The following is a 15,792-nucleotide window of genomic DNA, read 5'->3' on the forward strand; positions in this document are numbered from 1 at the left end:
TGTCTCCGGGTGAAGGAAGGAAGGAGGTTCTCAACTGGTTGTGGGGCCATTGTCTAAGGGTCACAGATGTGAGTGCTGTCTTTGTTTGCAAACCTTTTGGAATTTTTTTTTGTGTCATGTGTAATTGTTTCAATACACAAAAACATTGAGAACAAATTTAGGCAATCTAAACTGCAGAAAAATGTTTTGTAAATGTTACTTACATATAGTCTATAAATAAAAGTCAAAAAAGGTATTTAAAATAACCTTGAAAAACCATTGATTTTTAGGTGAGATTTTTAAGTTTGAAGCAGTCAGAGTCTTGAGTAAAACTTACAAAGAAGGAGTAAAATTCAATGTCCATATTAATAATAATAATCAGTAAATTACTTGAGGTTTGCTAGTAAAAGTAAATTATATCCTGCAAGTAAGTTTTACTTGATGATCGTCCTTGTAGAATTTACTTCACTTTCTAAGTGCAAAAACTTTCCTAAGTTTTATTAAGTAAATAGTACTAGTAAAAGGTCCAAAAACCCTGAAGGGACAATTTTTTTTAATGCTCTTAATCAAGGGACATTATTGCTACGAGTACATTGCAGGCTTCTTGCAGTTGATATTGATATCGTTCTTACATTGTGTTTAGTCTATTTGCCTTTTCGGTTTAAAAGATAACTTGAGAATTTGAGGCACGGTTTGCCTTTCAATGTAACTGCTTTAACAGACCTTAGTTTAGATGACGTCTCACAAAATCTATATAACAAGTAACAGGAATTATTCATGTATTGCATTATGGCTATTTATATATGCGTTTAAGAAGCTTAACTAAATCCGTATGTATGCATGAATGAATGAATCATACATTTAAATAAGTAATAATTTACTAAATACTAAATAAATTCGTATTAATCATGATGTAATCTATACACACAAGAGCCAGAATAAACTGGAGCCAGAGACTACACCGAAAGTGTGTTTATTGAATGAACTGTATGAATTAATCAACTCCACAAGCCAGTCTCAATAAAAAGGCATCCGAGTCAATCACAATAATCAGATTAAGTAAACCGCTCAAACAAAATAAATAAAGGAAAATAAACCATGTGGGAGTGCCACTGCACCATCCGAGAGTTCAGTGTAAAGATGTAAAACAAAGTAAATAAATCAAAATATAGAAAAGTACCGCTTCTAACAAAATCATATCACAGGAAACTAAGAACTTGAAACCGTAAGCACACGCCAGATGGCTGCCAAATCACTGAATCTACCTCTTCAGCAAAACAGAAAGTCCCAGAGGAAAATCAAAACATAGGAGGCCAATGCAATTGACTTAATAAAAATACGAACATATGATGGAAAAACAGTGGGGTCTGTAATGTCAGTTTAAAAAACAAATTGATATTTAAAATAAACTTTCACAGAACATTTCACAATACATGCATTCAAGGAGTTCAACTGTCTGGACTATAACGGTCCCTTACCCTATGTGCAACATGTAGGTACTTTGAGTTGTCCCTCACCAAAGAAGACTGATGAATAAAATGTATTAGTTTAGTGTGATTTATTAAACAGATTCAGCATTAAATTCATGCTTTTAAACCGGTAAAAATGAAGCCGAGCTTACCAAATCAATCCCCCAACTATGATGGCCTCAGCTGCTCAGGTGTGTTAATCACCAGGAAAAAAACGCACCAGTGAGGTTCCACCCACTATGATAGGCTCTGCCCATGGGTCCTAATAATGGGCTGCCCTTATACCTGCCTTGCCAGGTATATAATACTGGATGCCAGGGCAATGACCAAGTTCTTTGTAAAGTATTTTGGAGGGGTCTTGTACTAGAGTGACTGTTTTGTCTGGCAAGTTGCAGGTCAACCAGGCCGGTTTCTCGAATATGATACAGTAACAAAAAAAAGAGGATTCAGTCCCTTTATGCACCAAAAGAACCAAGTTTGTTATTTAATGGGTTACAATATGGTTTGATGGGATAAGCTTCTGAGTTGTAGAAAATGGCTTGTCAAGAAATGTTCTATTGAGATTGTGAGGATACCATTATTAGCATGATGTAAGGAACAGTGATTCGTTTTTCATCCACAACTGTAAGTTAATAACAACTGTTATTTTATGAATGATTACAGTGTAAAAAGTAATCTGTGGTCTGCAATAACTTTTAGCAATTTGAATGCAGATATGAACTAAAAATGAGAAGGTTTGTCAGTCACACAAATTAATAATACAAGTATAAAAAACGTTTAAAAAAAGAAGATAAAAAGTGGCCAAATGTGCTTTGATGCTTTTTCCAGGAGATGGCGCCTTTTGCTTATTACTCCTGCAAAGAAAACAGGTGCAGCAGATTGAAAGCGCTACTATCACGTGGTAATTACTCACATTAATCTGTAACATGAACCTCAGTATTAACAGTTTCCTGTAATCAGACATTGTAAACCCACAAATATCTAACATATATTAAGCTCACTGAAAATGACTCACTCGCCGCAAAGGGATAACTCCCACACGTGGTGCATCGTGGTACATGCAGTTTAACAGACAATTATGATACAAGGTGAGCCTTATAAAATGGTGTCTTCCTCCCACCATTAACACTTTTAGTTTAGGTTTTATATTAGGGATAGATAATAACTGTTCAAATTGAAATAAGAACAGTTACTATAATAAACAATACTATATATTTGCATTATTTCTACTTACCTTTCATTTGAATTTTACCTACACATAGACCAATCAAGATTATTTGCATTCATCAAGACTGGCTGCAGCAAATTTTCCTAACTCTCAACTTACCCTTTTTCAATAACTCCCTCTTTCACACACGCACACACAAACACACACAGAAACGGCGTCTCTACATTGCGTTGTGTAGTGCAGTTATAGCCGTAGGCCACCTTTATTCTGCACCCTGAATATCTCCATCTTCCTTGTTTCTAAATAACTCCATTTGCTTTCCTCAGCAGGACGATAGTTATGCTGAGTCACTGCAGTTGGCAACATCACCAGCCAACACACCCAGTAAGACAAACACACGCACAATTCAGCCGCTGCAAATCTTAACACTTGGTTTCGTGGATGTTCATTCAGTCCACATTAGGATCGACTCATGCACTGTACAATACAATGTATGTTTATGTTGTGATTAAACCGGGTGTTAGTTGTCTCCACAGAACGTTAGGAAAAGAGTGAGCACAGTGCTTCACCGATCTGCTTGCATGGCTCTGTTCATTCTGCCATAATATATATATATTCATATTTATTAGCTAGAGATTAACTGGTCTGCAGACCAAACACCGCAGGCCTAATTTACTGCACTGAGCCAATTTCCTTGTTTATTATTTGTTTGTGTTACTGAAATGAACAAATATCCAGGGAGAGAGGACATTGTGTGAATGCTCAATATGTATTTTGAATTTGTGGGTTTTAGTGGTTTATGCTAAAGGTGTTGTTTCTTAGTAACATGTAATAGAGGAGTCACAGACACTGTTTGGGGTATTGCATCATCATCACGGCAGCCAGTGTCCTCTGTGCTGTCAGTGTTCTATGAAAGACCAGACGTACACACACACACACACACACAAACACACACACACAGTCACATTGATCCCATCTTGAACAACCCACTGTTTCAGCCCGTCTGTTTGCTAAACATATGAGGCTGTTGCCATAGAGACTTCTACCTAAATAGCTATAGTCACATTTTAGTTTGTCCCCTGTTTGAGAATGAAATGATAGTTAGGAACTATTGAGCAGGCTGTCTGAGTAGATGACTCGACAAAATGATTGATTATGCTGCATTTCATCCCGGCCAGAACAAATGATATCTCTCTATTGGGATTTTCTTTCCACAAACCTACCCACTGGGATACAAAAAATCTACTTAGCCACTCTAAAACATTAAAAAAGGCTTTTTTGCCCACAAGGGACTCTTTGGACCATCTGTGACCATGGTTTTCAATAATGAGGAATGAGGCATCTGCCCTGGTCAGGTCATTATGCATGCGTCCTCCTCTGAGGGCTCGACAGGACGAATAAAGAAATGAGATGTGAGGATGTACGATAGATGAGAGCAGCCTGTACAGCATGTCAGCCCTGCCCGCACTGAGGTGAAGAGATGTGCTCTTTTCTTTCGCTTATGGATTAATTTGTTGGGGTGTTGCGTTAACCTTTTTCAAATCTCTCAAGAGATAAAAAAAAAAAACCTAAACTGTAAAAGAAGCCAAACTGTAATACTGATTATTAAGATTTCCATTAGGCTAGGCTATATTTTAATTTATAAGCTTCTGATTTATAACACAGTCTCCGATTAAAGATTAACTGTGTATTTGAATAAAACGCATCTAAAATATCTAAATTCAATACCAATACCTATAATAATACCAGTATTTCTACTCTTTGGCAGCAGCGAATTAAATGCATTTCAATAAATCTGTTCAAATGACAGAAAGAGAAAGAGTGAAGGCACACACACGCATACACACACACACACACACACACACACACACACACACACAAATGCCATCAAGATAATACCTTTGCATTTATTTTAAGAAAGAAAACTTTATTAGTGATTTATAAACAAAACACATTACCACTGTATCCATCCAGGTAAAATAAAAAACAAAAATAAAAGAATAAATGAAATTCACTACTTCACTGTCACAGTTGATGAGCGGGTCTACAAAAAGGGTTTCACAACAGATCTGGGCTGGTCCTTTTAGGACAGCACATTGCCACCATAGTTCACCACCATACATTGGGAAAGAATGACAGCATGAACGCTCACTAAACACAAGCATACACTACATATATCTTTTTATACAATGGGATATTTTTTCAGTCATTTTCATTATTTTAATAGTGAAAGGGAAGTGATAGCTCATCATAGGATCATACATATTTCAGTTACAATATTACAGTGTTAGTAAGATCGTCATGTCAAAGCTGGACAAGGAGAGATTTTTTTTTCTTGCTTTGTTTGTTTTCAAAAAGAAAAATTATAGTGGTAAAATAAAAATGATTAACTTGCGGTGAGAGGTATCACACTAAAGCATTTACAAAGAGGTTTCGTGGATGCCATACAACATCTGTGGAGCATGATGATTGTAGTACATAGATGTTGGGCAGAGACAGAAGTACATACAAATATCTTCTGTGCGAGTAATGAAGAAAAACAATGATACAAAATAATAAAATCATAGCCATCTATCTATTTATATATATATTTCTCTATATAGTATGTGTTTCCTTAGAGCAGTACATGCAGCAGCCACATAATGGAGTGACGTCATACCGAGCCGCAAAACTTTGGGGACGTGGCAACAAGTTACAGGCAGGGGAGGGGAACCAACAGAAGCAGGCCTGAGTGTGCCCCTTCTTCAAAACGTTCTGTGAGAGGATTGGTGGGATATTTCTGTGGGATGGGAATCCCTAGATGCTCGGATGTTAAGCAGGTTTCATTTACTAATGCAGAGACAATCTAAGAAGACGGCTATGCTACATTTACAGCGTAGATAGAAGCTAATATGTGACTCCACGATTCCAAACAATCAATTTGGAGAACCCCTCTCTTGTACAAGGAGATGGAGGGCCAGCCCACGGCACCTTTCTCCTCGCTTTATCCCAGGCCTCCACTGTTGTAATCTGCTTCCTCCCACCCGGTCCCACCTCAACAGTGGCTACACAAAGGAAATTAGTGTACGCAAGTTAAAAGCACTGAACCGTTATGCACTTTGAGAGACATCTGATAAGAGTTCACGGCGTAGACCCCCGACTGGGCTTATCCAGGCCTCATCCACATTACTCCATGCTGTTCTCAGCACACCACAATGTTCAGAGCAGGCCATTCCCAGGGTCGATCCTGAGCAGGGGGGTCAGAGTAGGGCTCAGGCGCAGTTTTCTGAGGGGAAAAGGGGGGTATGCAGAACACTCAAAAAGCAGCTAAAGCTGGAAGGAAAAACAAAAATGCAGAAACATGTAACAGGGAATCTCTTTAGAGAATGAATGAACAACAGAACCAGTTGTGAAACATTATCATCACACGAAGAGGCAGTTGGGGGAGGAGAGGGCGGCTCGTGGCAGCTTGGGGCAAATGCAAGCAAGTGAGCAGTAGTAAACTCAAGGAATCAGGTAAGGACTGGTTGCTACCAAACATTCAAAGCAGAAAGCATTAGCCTTTTGCTGCGGCAGGGGGAGAAGAGAAGGTGTTATCAAAATCTCAAGGCTCTCCTTATATTCTGTAAGGTTTTCATCAGAGTCCACTGACTGAAAGCGGAGTCACATGTTACGTTTGCGGGACTCAGGCGAACATGAGGCATCCTCCCATCCCTCCATCTTTCCAGTGCTCTCTGCATTCCTCAGCTGGGATTCTGGCAGGAGACGATGCTCCGTGTCCTTCAAATGCAGTGAGCAAATACAGAGTGGTTGCAAAGGATGCTGCTTCCACCCTGAGGGAGCTGATGTACACATGCGCACCACATAGGTGACGGTGCAGGACAAAGCTTTCAGTGTCTTGTTTTGAGCACATTTCTTTGATGTCAGTTGATCTTCTCCCTATTTCTCAAGTGCGCTCTGTGTCTATTAAGTCATGGCAAATATGTGTATTTGTCTTTGCATGTTTGAATGTGTGAGCATGCGTATGTGTGATTTCATTGAGATCTTAGGAAACACTGTTGGTAATTATCGGAGGAATCTGCAGCAGTGTCATGTAAGCCTTAGTTTCAGTGACTCCTGTGCTATTTACAAGTGGTACGTGTCCAGCGGCAGATGGCATGCATCCGTCTCAATCTTCTTTGTCGTCGTTCTTCTTTTCCTCGGCTGGCACAGCGCTTTTTGTTGTCTTCTCTTCAGAGAGAACGGTTTACACATCAGTTGGGCAGGGGGTAAAACAGAGGTGCCAACGTGCCCAGTGGGTTAGAGGAAAAAGTATTCAAGACTGGGGCAAAGAGTGTTTGTCTATTACTGGCAACCATGACTAACATGAGTTGACTAAGGGTGGTTAGGCACAAAGGGGCGATTAAAATTATTTTAATATTTATCAAGTCAAGATCAATAATTTACCTAAGTAAGAGACTGAAGTTGAAATAAATCTTGGTGAGGCCAGTATTTTCAAAATATTATCAGTGAAAAAAGGTAATAAAATGAAATAGCTTTCACATTTTCTTCTTGCCCAGTGGACTTTGGTTGGTACCTCTGTTTTAACAACGCCCTTTTCTTTGCTGTTTCTTCTTTCAAATCCTCTACTCATCTCCGTCATCCTTCCCCTTATCCTTCTTGTCTTTCTTCTCCTTCTTCTTCTTCTTCTTCTTCTTGGCCTCCTCCTTCTTTCCAAAGGTGATGAAATCGCTCTTGTCGTCCTCTCCTCCCTGGTTCTGTCTGATGGATATTATGGCGGGTGAGCCCGGGATGATGAAGGCTTCTGGGGGAACATCGCCAGGTTTCAGGTGTTGGGGTGGTGCACCAGGACCGCCGGGACCATAGCGAAAGTGCCAGCTGTTGCTGTCTACTCCAGCACCCATTGGGGGGGACACCTCTCCTCCTTCAGCATCTGAAAGAGACGGGTGAAGGGTTGTTATTGTGGCTATTATCATGTCACACAAGGGACCATTTACTAAAAACCCTTTCACACCTTATTCATGAATCGCCCCAGTTAAGAAGGACAATTCATCATCTAAAGTACAGGTTGTGTTAGTCTTGATGATTCCAAGCTTAAGAGATACTGTGATGGATTTATAAAAGATTGCTTAATTTACAGTACACGCTTTATGTGGAAAGTGAACCTGTCACTAATGAGCAAGTATGAGAAGGTGTATACATTTCCATGGTTACTATAACCAAATGATAAGCAAACTCAGAACCTTTGTTGACCCACTGAAAACATACACTAATTAAAATGCAGAATACCGGGCAGCTGGTGATGCTCTGTTCTACAGTGTGCACTCTCTAGTCCCAAAGGAACGACTGGTCCATTACAATGAGGGCACTTGCAGACACCAATGCCCTTATGGAACATTAAATCCCCAAACAAAGCAAAACCCTGGAGAGTTATGAGGGATGCTGAGTGCAGACCGAATGAAGAGGGTAACGCCATGCAACTCTCTTGAAAGGGTACATTTCTTATGCTAGATTTTAAAAAAAATACAAATACACACTGTGTCTATGAAAGTCATGTTATAACAACCTTTCATGTTTTGGGAGTTTCCTTATGTTCCTTTTTTAAACAAATGTTTCTTAAAACATGTGTAATCGCAATGCTCATTGCAAATATGAGATAATTCCCTCCATATCCAAGCCTGTTAAACTATCTTCTAAAACGGTTTATCTTTCTCACTCCTTCACAATGGTAACAGATTCACCTCGCCCAACACTCGTCTTCATACAGCCATTGCAACAATCTGATTTGTCCATGGCTGCTGCAGAGCAAAACTTCCTCCCTCCTCTCTGTTCCCCTCGCACAGCTTCCCGCCTTCTCTCTTCCATGCCATCCTCCATTTCGCCTGACCTTTAAAACTAATCTTGTGCGATAACTCAGCCAGCCAACACCCGGCTCTCTCAGCTATTGACTAGACTTAATCATGCCATCAGTGTTATGGGAAATATTAATGTGATTGGTTACTAAACAGCTTGTCCATCAACAACAACTACCAGGCACATCAGAGAGGGGGATGGCTTATTTGTTTTCTTATTTGCCCACGGGTTTATTACTTTATCCATTTAACAGCAACAATTTAAAACTGCTTGTATTTGAAATCGGCACAGGTGACTACAATCAATTATTTAGCTTCTTTCCCTTATTTGGATCTCTGGAGTCTTCAACCCTGAAAACCCTGAGTGTTCACTCACTCCCATCTTGCCGCCCAGAGTTTTCACAGCCAATTAAATTCCCAAAGCCTAATTTTGCCACCTCTACTCTATTCATCCCATTGCCTCGTCGCACCTCATCCAGTTGGGAAGAAGCGCAGTGGAGTGCAGCGTTACATAACTAGCTGAGAAGGAAGAGGAGCAAGGGAGTGAAGAGATGCAGATATGAAACATGATGCACAACACAAAAGCGGAAGGTTGGGAGGAGGGTAAAAAGGATTTAAAAACTCTGAAAGTGCAATATTTCTCTCCCATACTGCAGTGGTGAAAAATATGTGATAACAAAGTTGTTAGTTGGGACCACACCCCGACCTCAAAATAGACACTGTGTTTGGAGTGCTTAACAGTGTGTACCCATTGGAATAAAACCAATGTGATGTTGTGGTCTATTCAAAAAACAATAACTATTCATGTGCCTGTGCGTTTACTGCTTCAATGGCTGGATGGTGATAGAATAAGACATTTTGTGTCTGCATGAATTACCACATATTCCTCAAGTAAATGAAATGTAGAAAGAAAACTTGGTAATATTTCAATAATGATGGTCCTGGGCTTTTAAGAGCAATTATTCCTCAGTGTATGTATATCACGGTGTCTAATTGGGTATGTGTGTGTGTGTCTCTTTGGGTTTCATGCTCGGTTGAGCACCTTGCTGTCTAGTCCCAGCTGGATCATATGGCAGATGGTGGACACAGGCAATCCAAGTGACAGGGTTTAACACAATACAAGTAACACTCAATGAAGTTGTGTGTGTGGGAGTTTGAGTTGTTATCTGTGTGTGTCTATTGTATGCCAATATGCGATGGTGTTATGTAAAAAAGAAAAACAATGAATTGATTTATTCTCTAGAGAAAAGGGGATGGAGAGAGCTGGCAAGGTGTATAAAGACTCTGAGAGACAAGGATAGGAACAGAAAACATTCAACTGAAGTCGAAAAATGGAAACAGATGGGGCAGCCACATTTTAAAAGGTGTGTACAGTTCCTACTAGACTGTTTTACTTTGCGTTTCGGAATGTGTGAAACATGTTCAAATAGACTGAACTGAACTAAAAAACCCATATCAAAAAGTAAGATATCAAGCCTAGAATGGAACCAATGGGAAATTATCTTCCATCTCTTATTTGCCTAAGTTCTTGTGTAATTGTCTCCACTACAGAAACAAAGCAACACATACCTGCAAACACCCTTCCTGATGACAATTACATTACATGCTCAGTAGTTTGTCTTTGCCTCCACCTTTTTCTCTTTGCATTTTGCCACTACCCTTGCTTACTGCAGTTGATTACTATTAAATGGCATCAAATTAGTCATTCTCTATGTATATATCTGATTGTGCTTGCGTGCTTGGGTGATGCAGAAAACAGTAAACCCGGATCCACCTCTGCACCACACCACCGCCCAACAGAATGTAGGTCACTCTTTTTCTGCTATTCACTCCTCTGCTGTCTCATTCCCTTTACAACTCTTACCGCCAACCCTCACTTTCCAAACACATCCTTCTCTCCTTTAATTTTGTTTTCCTCTATCTCGCTCTGTTTTAGCTTTTGCTCATGTATGTGCATTTCAACCTCCCCTTTTCTTGTTCTTCACCAGATGCCAGTCTATTTTTTTCTTAACACCCTCCCGCCCCCCTCTCCATTGGCACCTTTTGTCCCACACCTTATGTTTGCCCTCTATGTAAACGCCCCTCCTTCCCTCCACTCTTCTGCTAATATAAGGGCCATGAATGGTTGCCTTGGAAACTACGTCCTCCGGTGAAGCAGTAGGACATTGGAGTCATGGCGACAGCGCTTGTGCTGATGGAGAATAATGCTGCAAGCTCTCTCTCTCTCTCTCTCTCTCTCTCTCTCTCTCTTCCTCCTTCCTCAATGTGTTTAGTGTAACCACCCTGCCCTAGCAACAGCAGCCTCACACTGCTTTCCATCTTTCCTGTTCATTCACTCCCTCCCAAACTGTTTATGTTCATCCTGTCTCTCCACTTATCTTTATTTGTTTATTCTCCTGTTTCTATTTCGATCACTATTGCAATGCAGAACAGTTCTCTCTGAATAGTTAGTGTATGTCCCTTTGGTTAGCTGTGAGGAGGAAGACACGGAGGGAGTGAGAGAAAGAGATGGGGAGAGAGAGTTAGACAGCAAGCAGAACCCTGATCCCGTTAATGTGTTTCCGTTAATCTGGGCGTGGGCTGCGCTCCATCTGTCACAGCAGTAGCCGCACACAAAGCAAGCAGCCAAACACAGCAAAAGCAAGCACACATGTACACTGAACAAGATGCAAACGACACAGACACTCGCTCTGGATCTAAGTAGACGAAACAGGCGTTGTCAGACGTGGCTCTGTGTCTCACATCCAGGCAAAAAATAGACTGTGAGGTAGAACACCACCCTATTTGTACAGCACTCAGACTGAAACAATTCTCTCGACAATCCAGGCTTCCATTTCCTCCTGTTTACCACCTAAAGACCTCGGTCCAAGTCGCAAGCAAGATGACTTTGTTATAAATAGCCCAGACTGTGACTCATAGTGATGTGACGGGCCACATTGAATCAATATCTTCATTTCTCTCACTTCCGAGACACAATCAACCCAATCTTGAAAGTCCACACACAAATCTTTGCTAATCGTGTCTTCCGGTCAGGGAGCTTTAGCAATGTATGCTTTTCAATTTATCCAACACTTTTAACCCAGAGTTATTCTTAATCCAACCTTAGAATTTGACCTAAAGCCACATAGCCCTCAGCTAATATTTTGATTTTTAACATAGCTAATGATGAGATAAAGACGGCACAGCAAGCCCTTAGGAAAAGATTAGTGAGTGCAAAATGCGTTGCTCTTGAACTGTCACAGCTCAATTAGACCACCTTAAATTCTCACCAGTTGATCTTATTACCACTGACCCACCCAAAGACGTCACTAAAGCCTGTTCTGTTTTCTCTCTCCATCCCGTGTGTTTTGAAGAGCCTGCAGGCTGTAAGTCCTCAACCACAGCAACAAATCAATGGCAGAGCGGAGGAGGCTGTATGTGAGCGTGTAGAAAGGAAGAGACAGTAGCTACTGTGTGGGCAGCTTTTCCACCTCTTCAGAAGACACCAGGCCAGGCAATCTCCATTTTCTCACTTCCACCAAATCACTTCTTAATCGAAACTTAATCACACACTCTTTCCGGTTTTTCTCTTCCGTCATTGTTTCATTACCAGGCCACTCCTTTTCTGCTACACTCTTAATATTTTTCAGACCATCTCCCTGTCATCACGATGAGCTTTAAGAGTTATCCTGCATGCAGTGAATCTTTGGTTATGAATCTTTGTTAGTGAAAGAAACTATATGGCATCGTATACAGTGACAATCCCATCACAAAATGTCCGTGAAATGTCATATAGCATCGAGTGTGCTGTCATCTAGAGCAGTGGTCCCCAACCACCGGGCCGCAGACCGCTACCGGTCCGTGGGCCATTTGGTACCGGGCCACACCACAGAAAGAATATTTTTTTTTTTTTTCTGAAAAATGTTTTATTTTGAAAATTCACCGGCTTTTCTACAAATTATATGCGCTCGTCCCTCTGACATATTCCCTACGTGTCAACAGGCGTTTTTCTTCACGTTTACAATTGTCCTCTTACTGCCCCCCTCCCGTTATTCCGCCGGACCTTCTAGACTGGTCCGCGAATATATTCTGTTCTTTTGATTTAGCTCTCACTGTTTTCTAATAAGCTTTGCAGTGGTTTGTTTGAGCCTTGGAGAGTTCTTTTCCACCATGATGAAGAGGAAAGTCTTTTTGTCTTCAACAAATCCAATGACTTCTGCTGCATGCTCTCCTGCTGTGTTTAGTTAATAAAGTATAGAGGATAATACACCAATCATTATGAGGTAAGTGGAAACTCATCATGTCCACAGTTACTACCACCAAACTCTGAATCTGACTATTATTAGCAATGTAATCTGCTGTCTGGCAACTGCAATGCCTAAAGACTAAAATTCTTTCAAATATGAATTATATTCCATAATGTTTATTCTATACAATCTATCAAGAAAGCATTCATGTGTTTGTTTAATTTAAGGAAAAACAAATGCACGCATTATTTGAAATGTCCATATGATGAAAGCTTAGAGACATATTAAAATATAAAAAAACATATTGTGATCAGTTACTAACATCACTGCCCTCTATTCTCTGTCTTAGAAAGAGAAGAAATGTTATAATATTTGATCTAATTGGTTTGTCCTCTGTGGTACAGAGGCGTATGGCACTGTAAACATTTTACTGAGGATTAAAATCACTATTGGCTCTTACTCGCCCTCTTTTTGTCTGAATTGTCTCCCTTCCTGAAATGGAGAGCAAAGATATGCATCTACGCCTTTGAAGCATGTGTCATTTCCTCTCCCTGCAGAGGTGGAAGGGGTAGGAGTAGGTCGAGGTGATCACATAGCACATATACCTGTATTCTTCATTACTGATTTGATAAACTCTCTGGAAATGTCCAGCTTTTGGTATAAGATAGGCTTAGCTGTTTGTAATATATACAATTAAACTAGATAATAGACAATACTACTATTTGAGACCTTTAGGACCACATGTGTGCCTACACATACTCATTTTTGTATTTTTCTTTCAGACAGAGTAGTTGTGATTGGTGTAGGTTAGAGCAGCATGAGGGATTCTTACCGGCGGCGCTGGATGCAGTGGGCCAGTTCTGAACTAGGACACCTTGGGCTCCTTGCATTACTGAGGACTCTTCCATGTGCACTGAGCTGAAACACACACAAAAAGAACATGTACGTTTTACACACTGGAAAGGCATTCTTTTACATATCATATACTAAATCATGCTAAATTAAATTGTACAAAAGAAGGAATCAATACCGATAATTTAATACTTTGTAAAGCTCTACAGTAATGATTGATTTCTGTGACACACAAGCTCACATATTTAATTTCCCAATCTGCATAAGTGTCCTATATACTACAAATCAAATTCTTAGTAGTCTGTGTGTGGAGTTTGGAAAATGCAACGTTCAGATTAGGATTAAAGTATTCACCCAACATTTTTCTGATATTCTCTGGATTAGGGATTACAGATGGCCGCTCTTACATTTTCACACATGGTCTGTGGGATTTCAGCACTCTCCCCACTACTGAGAAACACCACAGTCTGTGTAGGGCTGAACAATACCAAGACAATAGAGATGCTGTTACAAACCAGAGCTCTGTCGCTCTCATTTGCAATAAACCTTCAGAAAGAAAGGGATTATATTTTGTAGCTTTGAGGTTAGATTTTATTCAACATACATGTGTGACCTTAAAGTTGCCGAGTCAGGAGCTGAACCACGCCTTAAATACAGTATTAACCATAGTATCAAATGTTGGTGATTTGGGAGCACCATCTATGTAATATGTATCGTACTAGTCCACCTTAATCCCCCTTTGTCATTTTAAATTCTGCAAAGATCAAGCCTTCAATCAATTTAAGATCAAATATTAATGAGAAGCACTGGCCTGATGATACACTTTACACCTTATGTCCTTTTCTCTCGTATAATCTCTCATTTTCTCCTGCTGTCTGTAAACACATCCTTCTTTCATAATTTACGTCAATACTTATCACAATGTCAATTCTTTGGAGGGGATCACAAAATGAATAGAGACAACCCCCTAAACAACACACTTAGGTAACGCTGTGCATTTCATCAGATATTAAATTAAATAGGTCAGTGCCATTACGTGGTGTTTGGGTGTGATGTCCAAAATGGGGGATAGACAAATTAAAACGCATCAGAGGTATAGAAAATCACAAGGATTTAATTTGTTAGGCTGGTTCAAATAAGCACATAAATGCTCATTAATCCCTGCCGTAATTATGCGGGATTCTGTGTAATAATGTTACACAGAATCACTCAGATGGCAGTTATTTTGGGACATTTGCATCTGAGTGCAAACATTAATAGAAATATACTGCACAGTATGTGCATCTGTAGTATCCATATAAGGGCCTTAAGAGAATCACGTCAGTGAGCTGCAATATAATAATAATAATATACTGTAGCTGTGAAAGACGTATGTGCATACAGTATGATACAAAGGAATATTAACATTTTCTCTGACATAGAGATAGGAAAGCTTGATTAGTAGAATATAATAATGACAGGTAAAGATATCATGGCAAACTCATTGAGAGTGATATCATTTTGTAATTACGATGCCATTATATTAGCATGGCCGTAGACTTGGTCGGGCCCATCTGATCCCACAGCAGGTGCCCGGTGTCTAAGGTGATCACTTGTTTGGTCATGCAGAAATCCCTCACCTGGCATCTTTTCACTTGACTACCTGCCTTTCATCCATCACTGACCCCCTATCTGCTTAACCTTCTTTCCCTTCAGTTATCGATCTCTCTGTGGTTAGGAAAACCAGTTACGTGTGAATTTCTCCTTCCTGTGGCCCTTCTCTCATAGTTAACATGCTATTGTTTTTAATGATTATAATATAATAAATAATTAATGTCTATTAAAAGAAGATGTGTTTTAATAACATTGAGAGAACTGAGATTGTCTCACCATTTACCTAATAAAATGTGCATACACATTGATGATAATGAATACGATTGGGTGAAAAAAGATGCTGATTATTCTGTTTTGGAAAAGCCTGATTTTAAGCACAACCTCTTTCCCCTTAATCTCTGACATTTTTTACTAGAATATAGGCCAATCAATAGACCTGTTTGGCTCATCTGACTTTAGTGGAGAGAAAGATGGAGTTACCAAGACATTTAAACATATGATGATAATATTAACTCATGTCTCCTCATAAGGATGACAAGGCTTCTTCCACCAAACTGACAGAAGAATTATTTTGCATTACATTGCACTCGAATATATAATTGCATTTAATTTTTTCCATATGATTTTATATCTTAAATTCATAGTTTAGTTCCATTCGCAATTTCTGTGGACCT

At 39.8% G+C, this 15,792-nt stretch overlaps 1 protein-coding gene across 42 annotated transcripts in view; it reads right to left on the minus strand.

Annotated features, from left to right (window-relative positions):
- Positions 1-4,522: 4,522 nt before the first annotated feature.
- Positions 4,523-15,792, minus strand: part of LOC120817097 (protocadherin alpha-C2) — a 161,443-nt gene continuing 150,173 nt past the window's right edge. For all 42 annotated transcript variants that reach the window (XM_078101279.1, XM_040172923.2, XM_078101278.1 and 39 more), the window contains 2 exons: positions 13,506-13,591; positions 4,523-7,528 (listed from right to left, as the gene is read on the minus strand). In XM_078101279.1, coding sequence (XP_077957405.1) covers positions 7,221-7,528; positions 13,506-13,591 — 394 coding nt within the window. In that variant the 3' untranslated portion in view covers positions 4,523-7,220. The remainder of the gene's footprint in view (positions 7,529-13,505; positions 13,592-15,792) is intronic.

Source organism: Gasterosteus aculeatus, chromosome 4 (genome assembly GCF_964276395.1).
Source record: "Gasterosteus aculeatus chromosome 4, fGasAcu3.hap1.1, whole genome shotgun sequence".
Lineage (NCBI taxonomy): Eukaryota > Metazoa > Chordata > Actinopteri > Perciformes > Gasterosteidae > Gasterosteus > Gasterosteus aculeatus.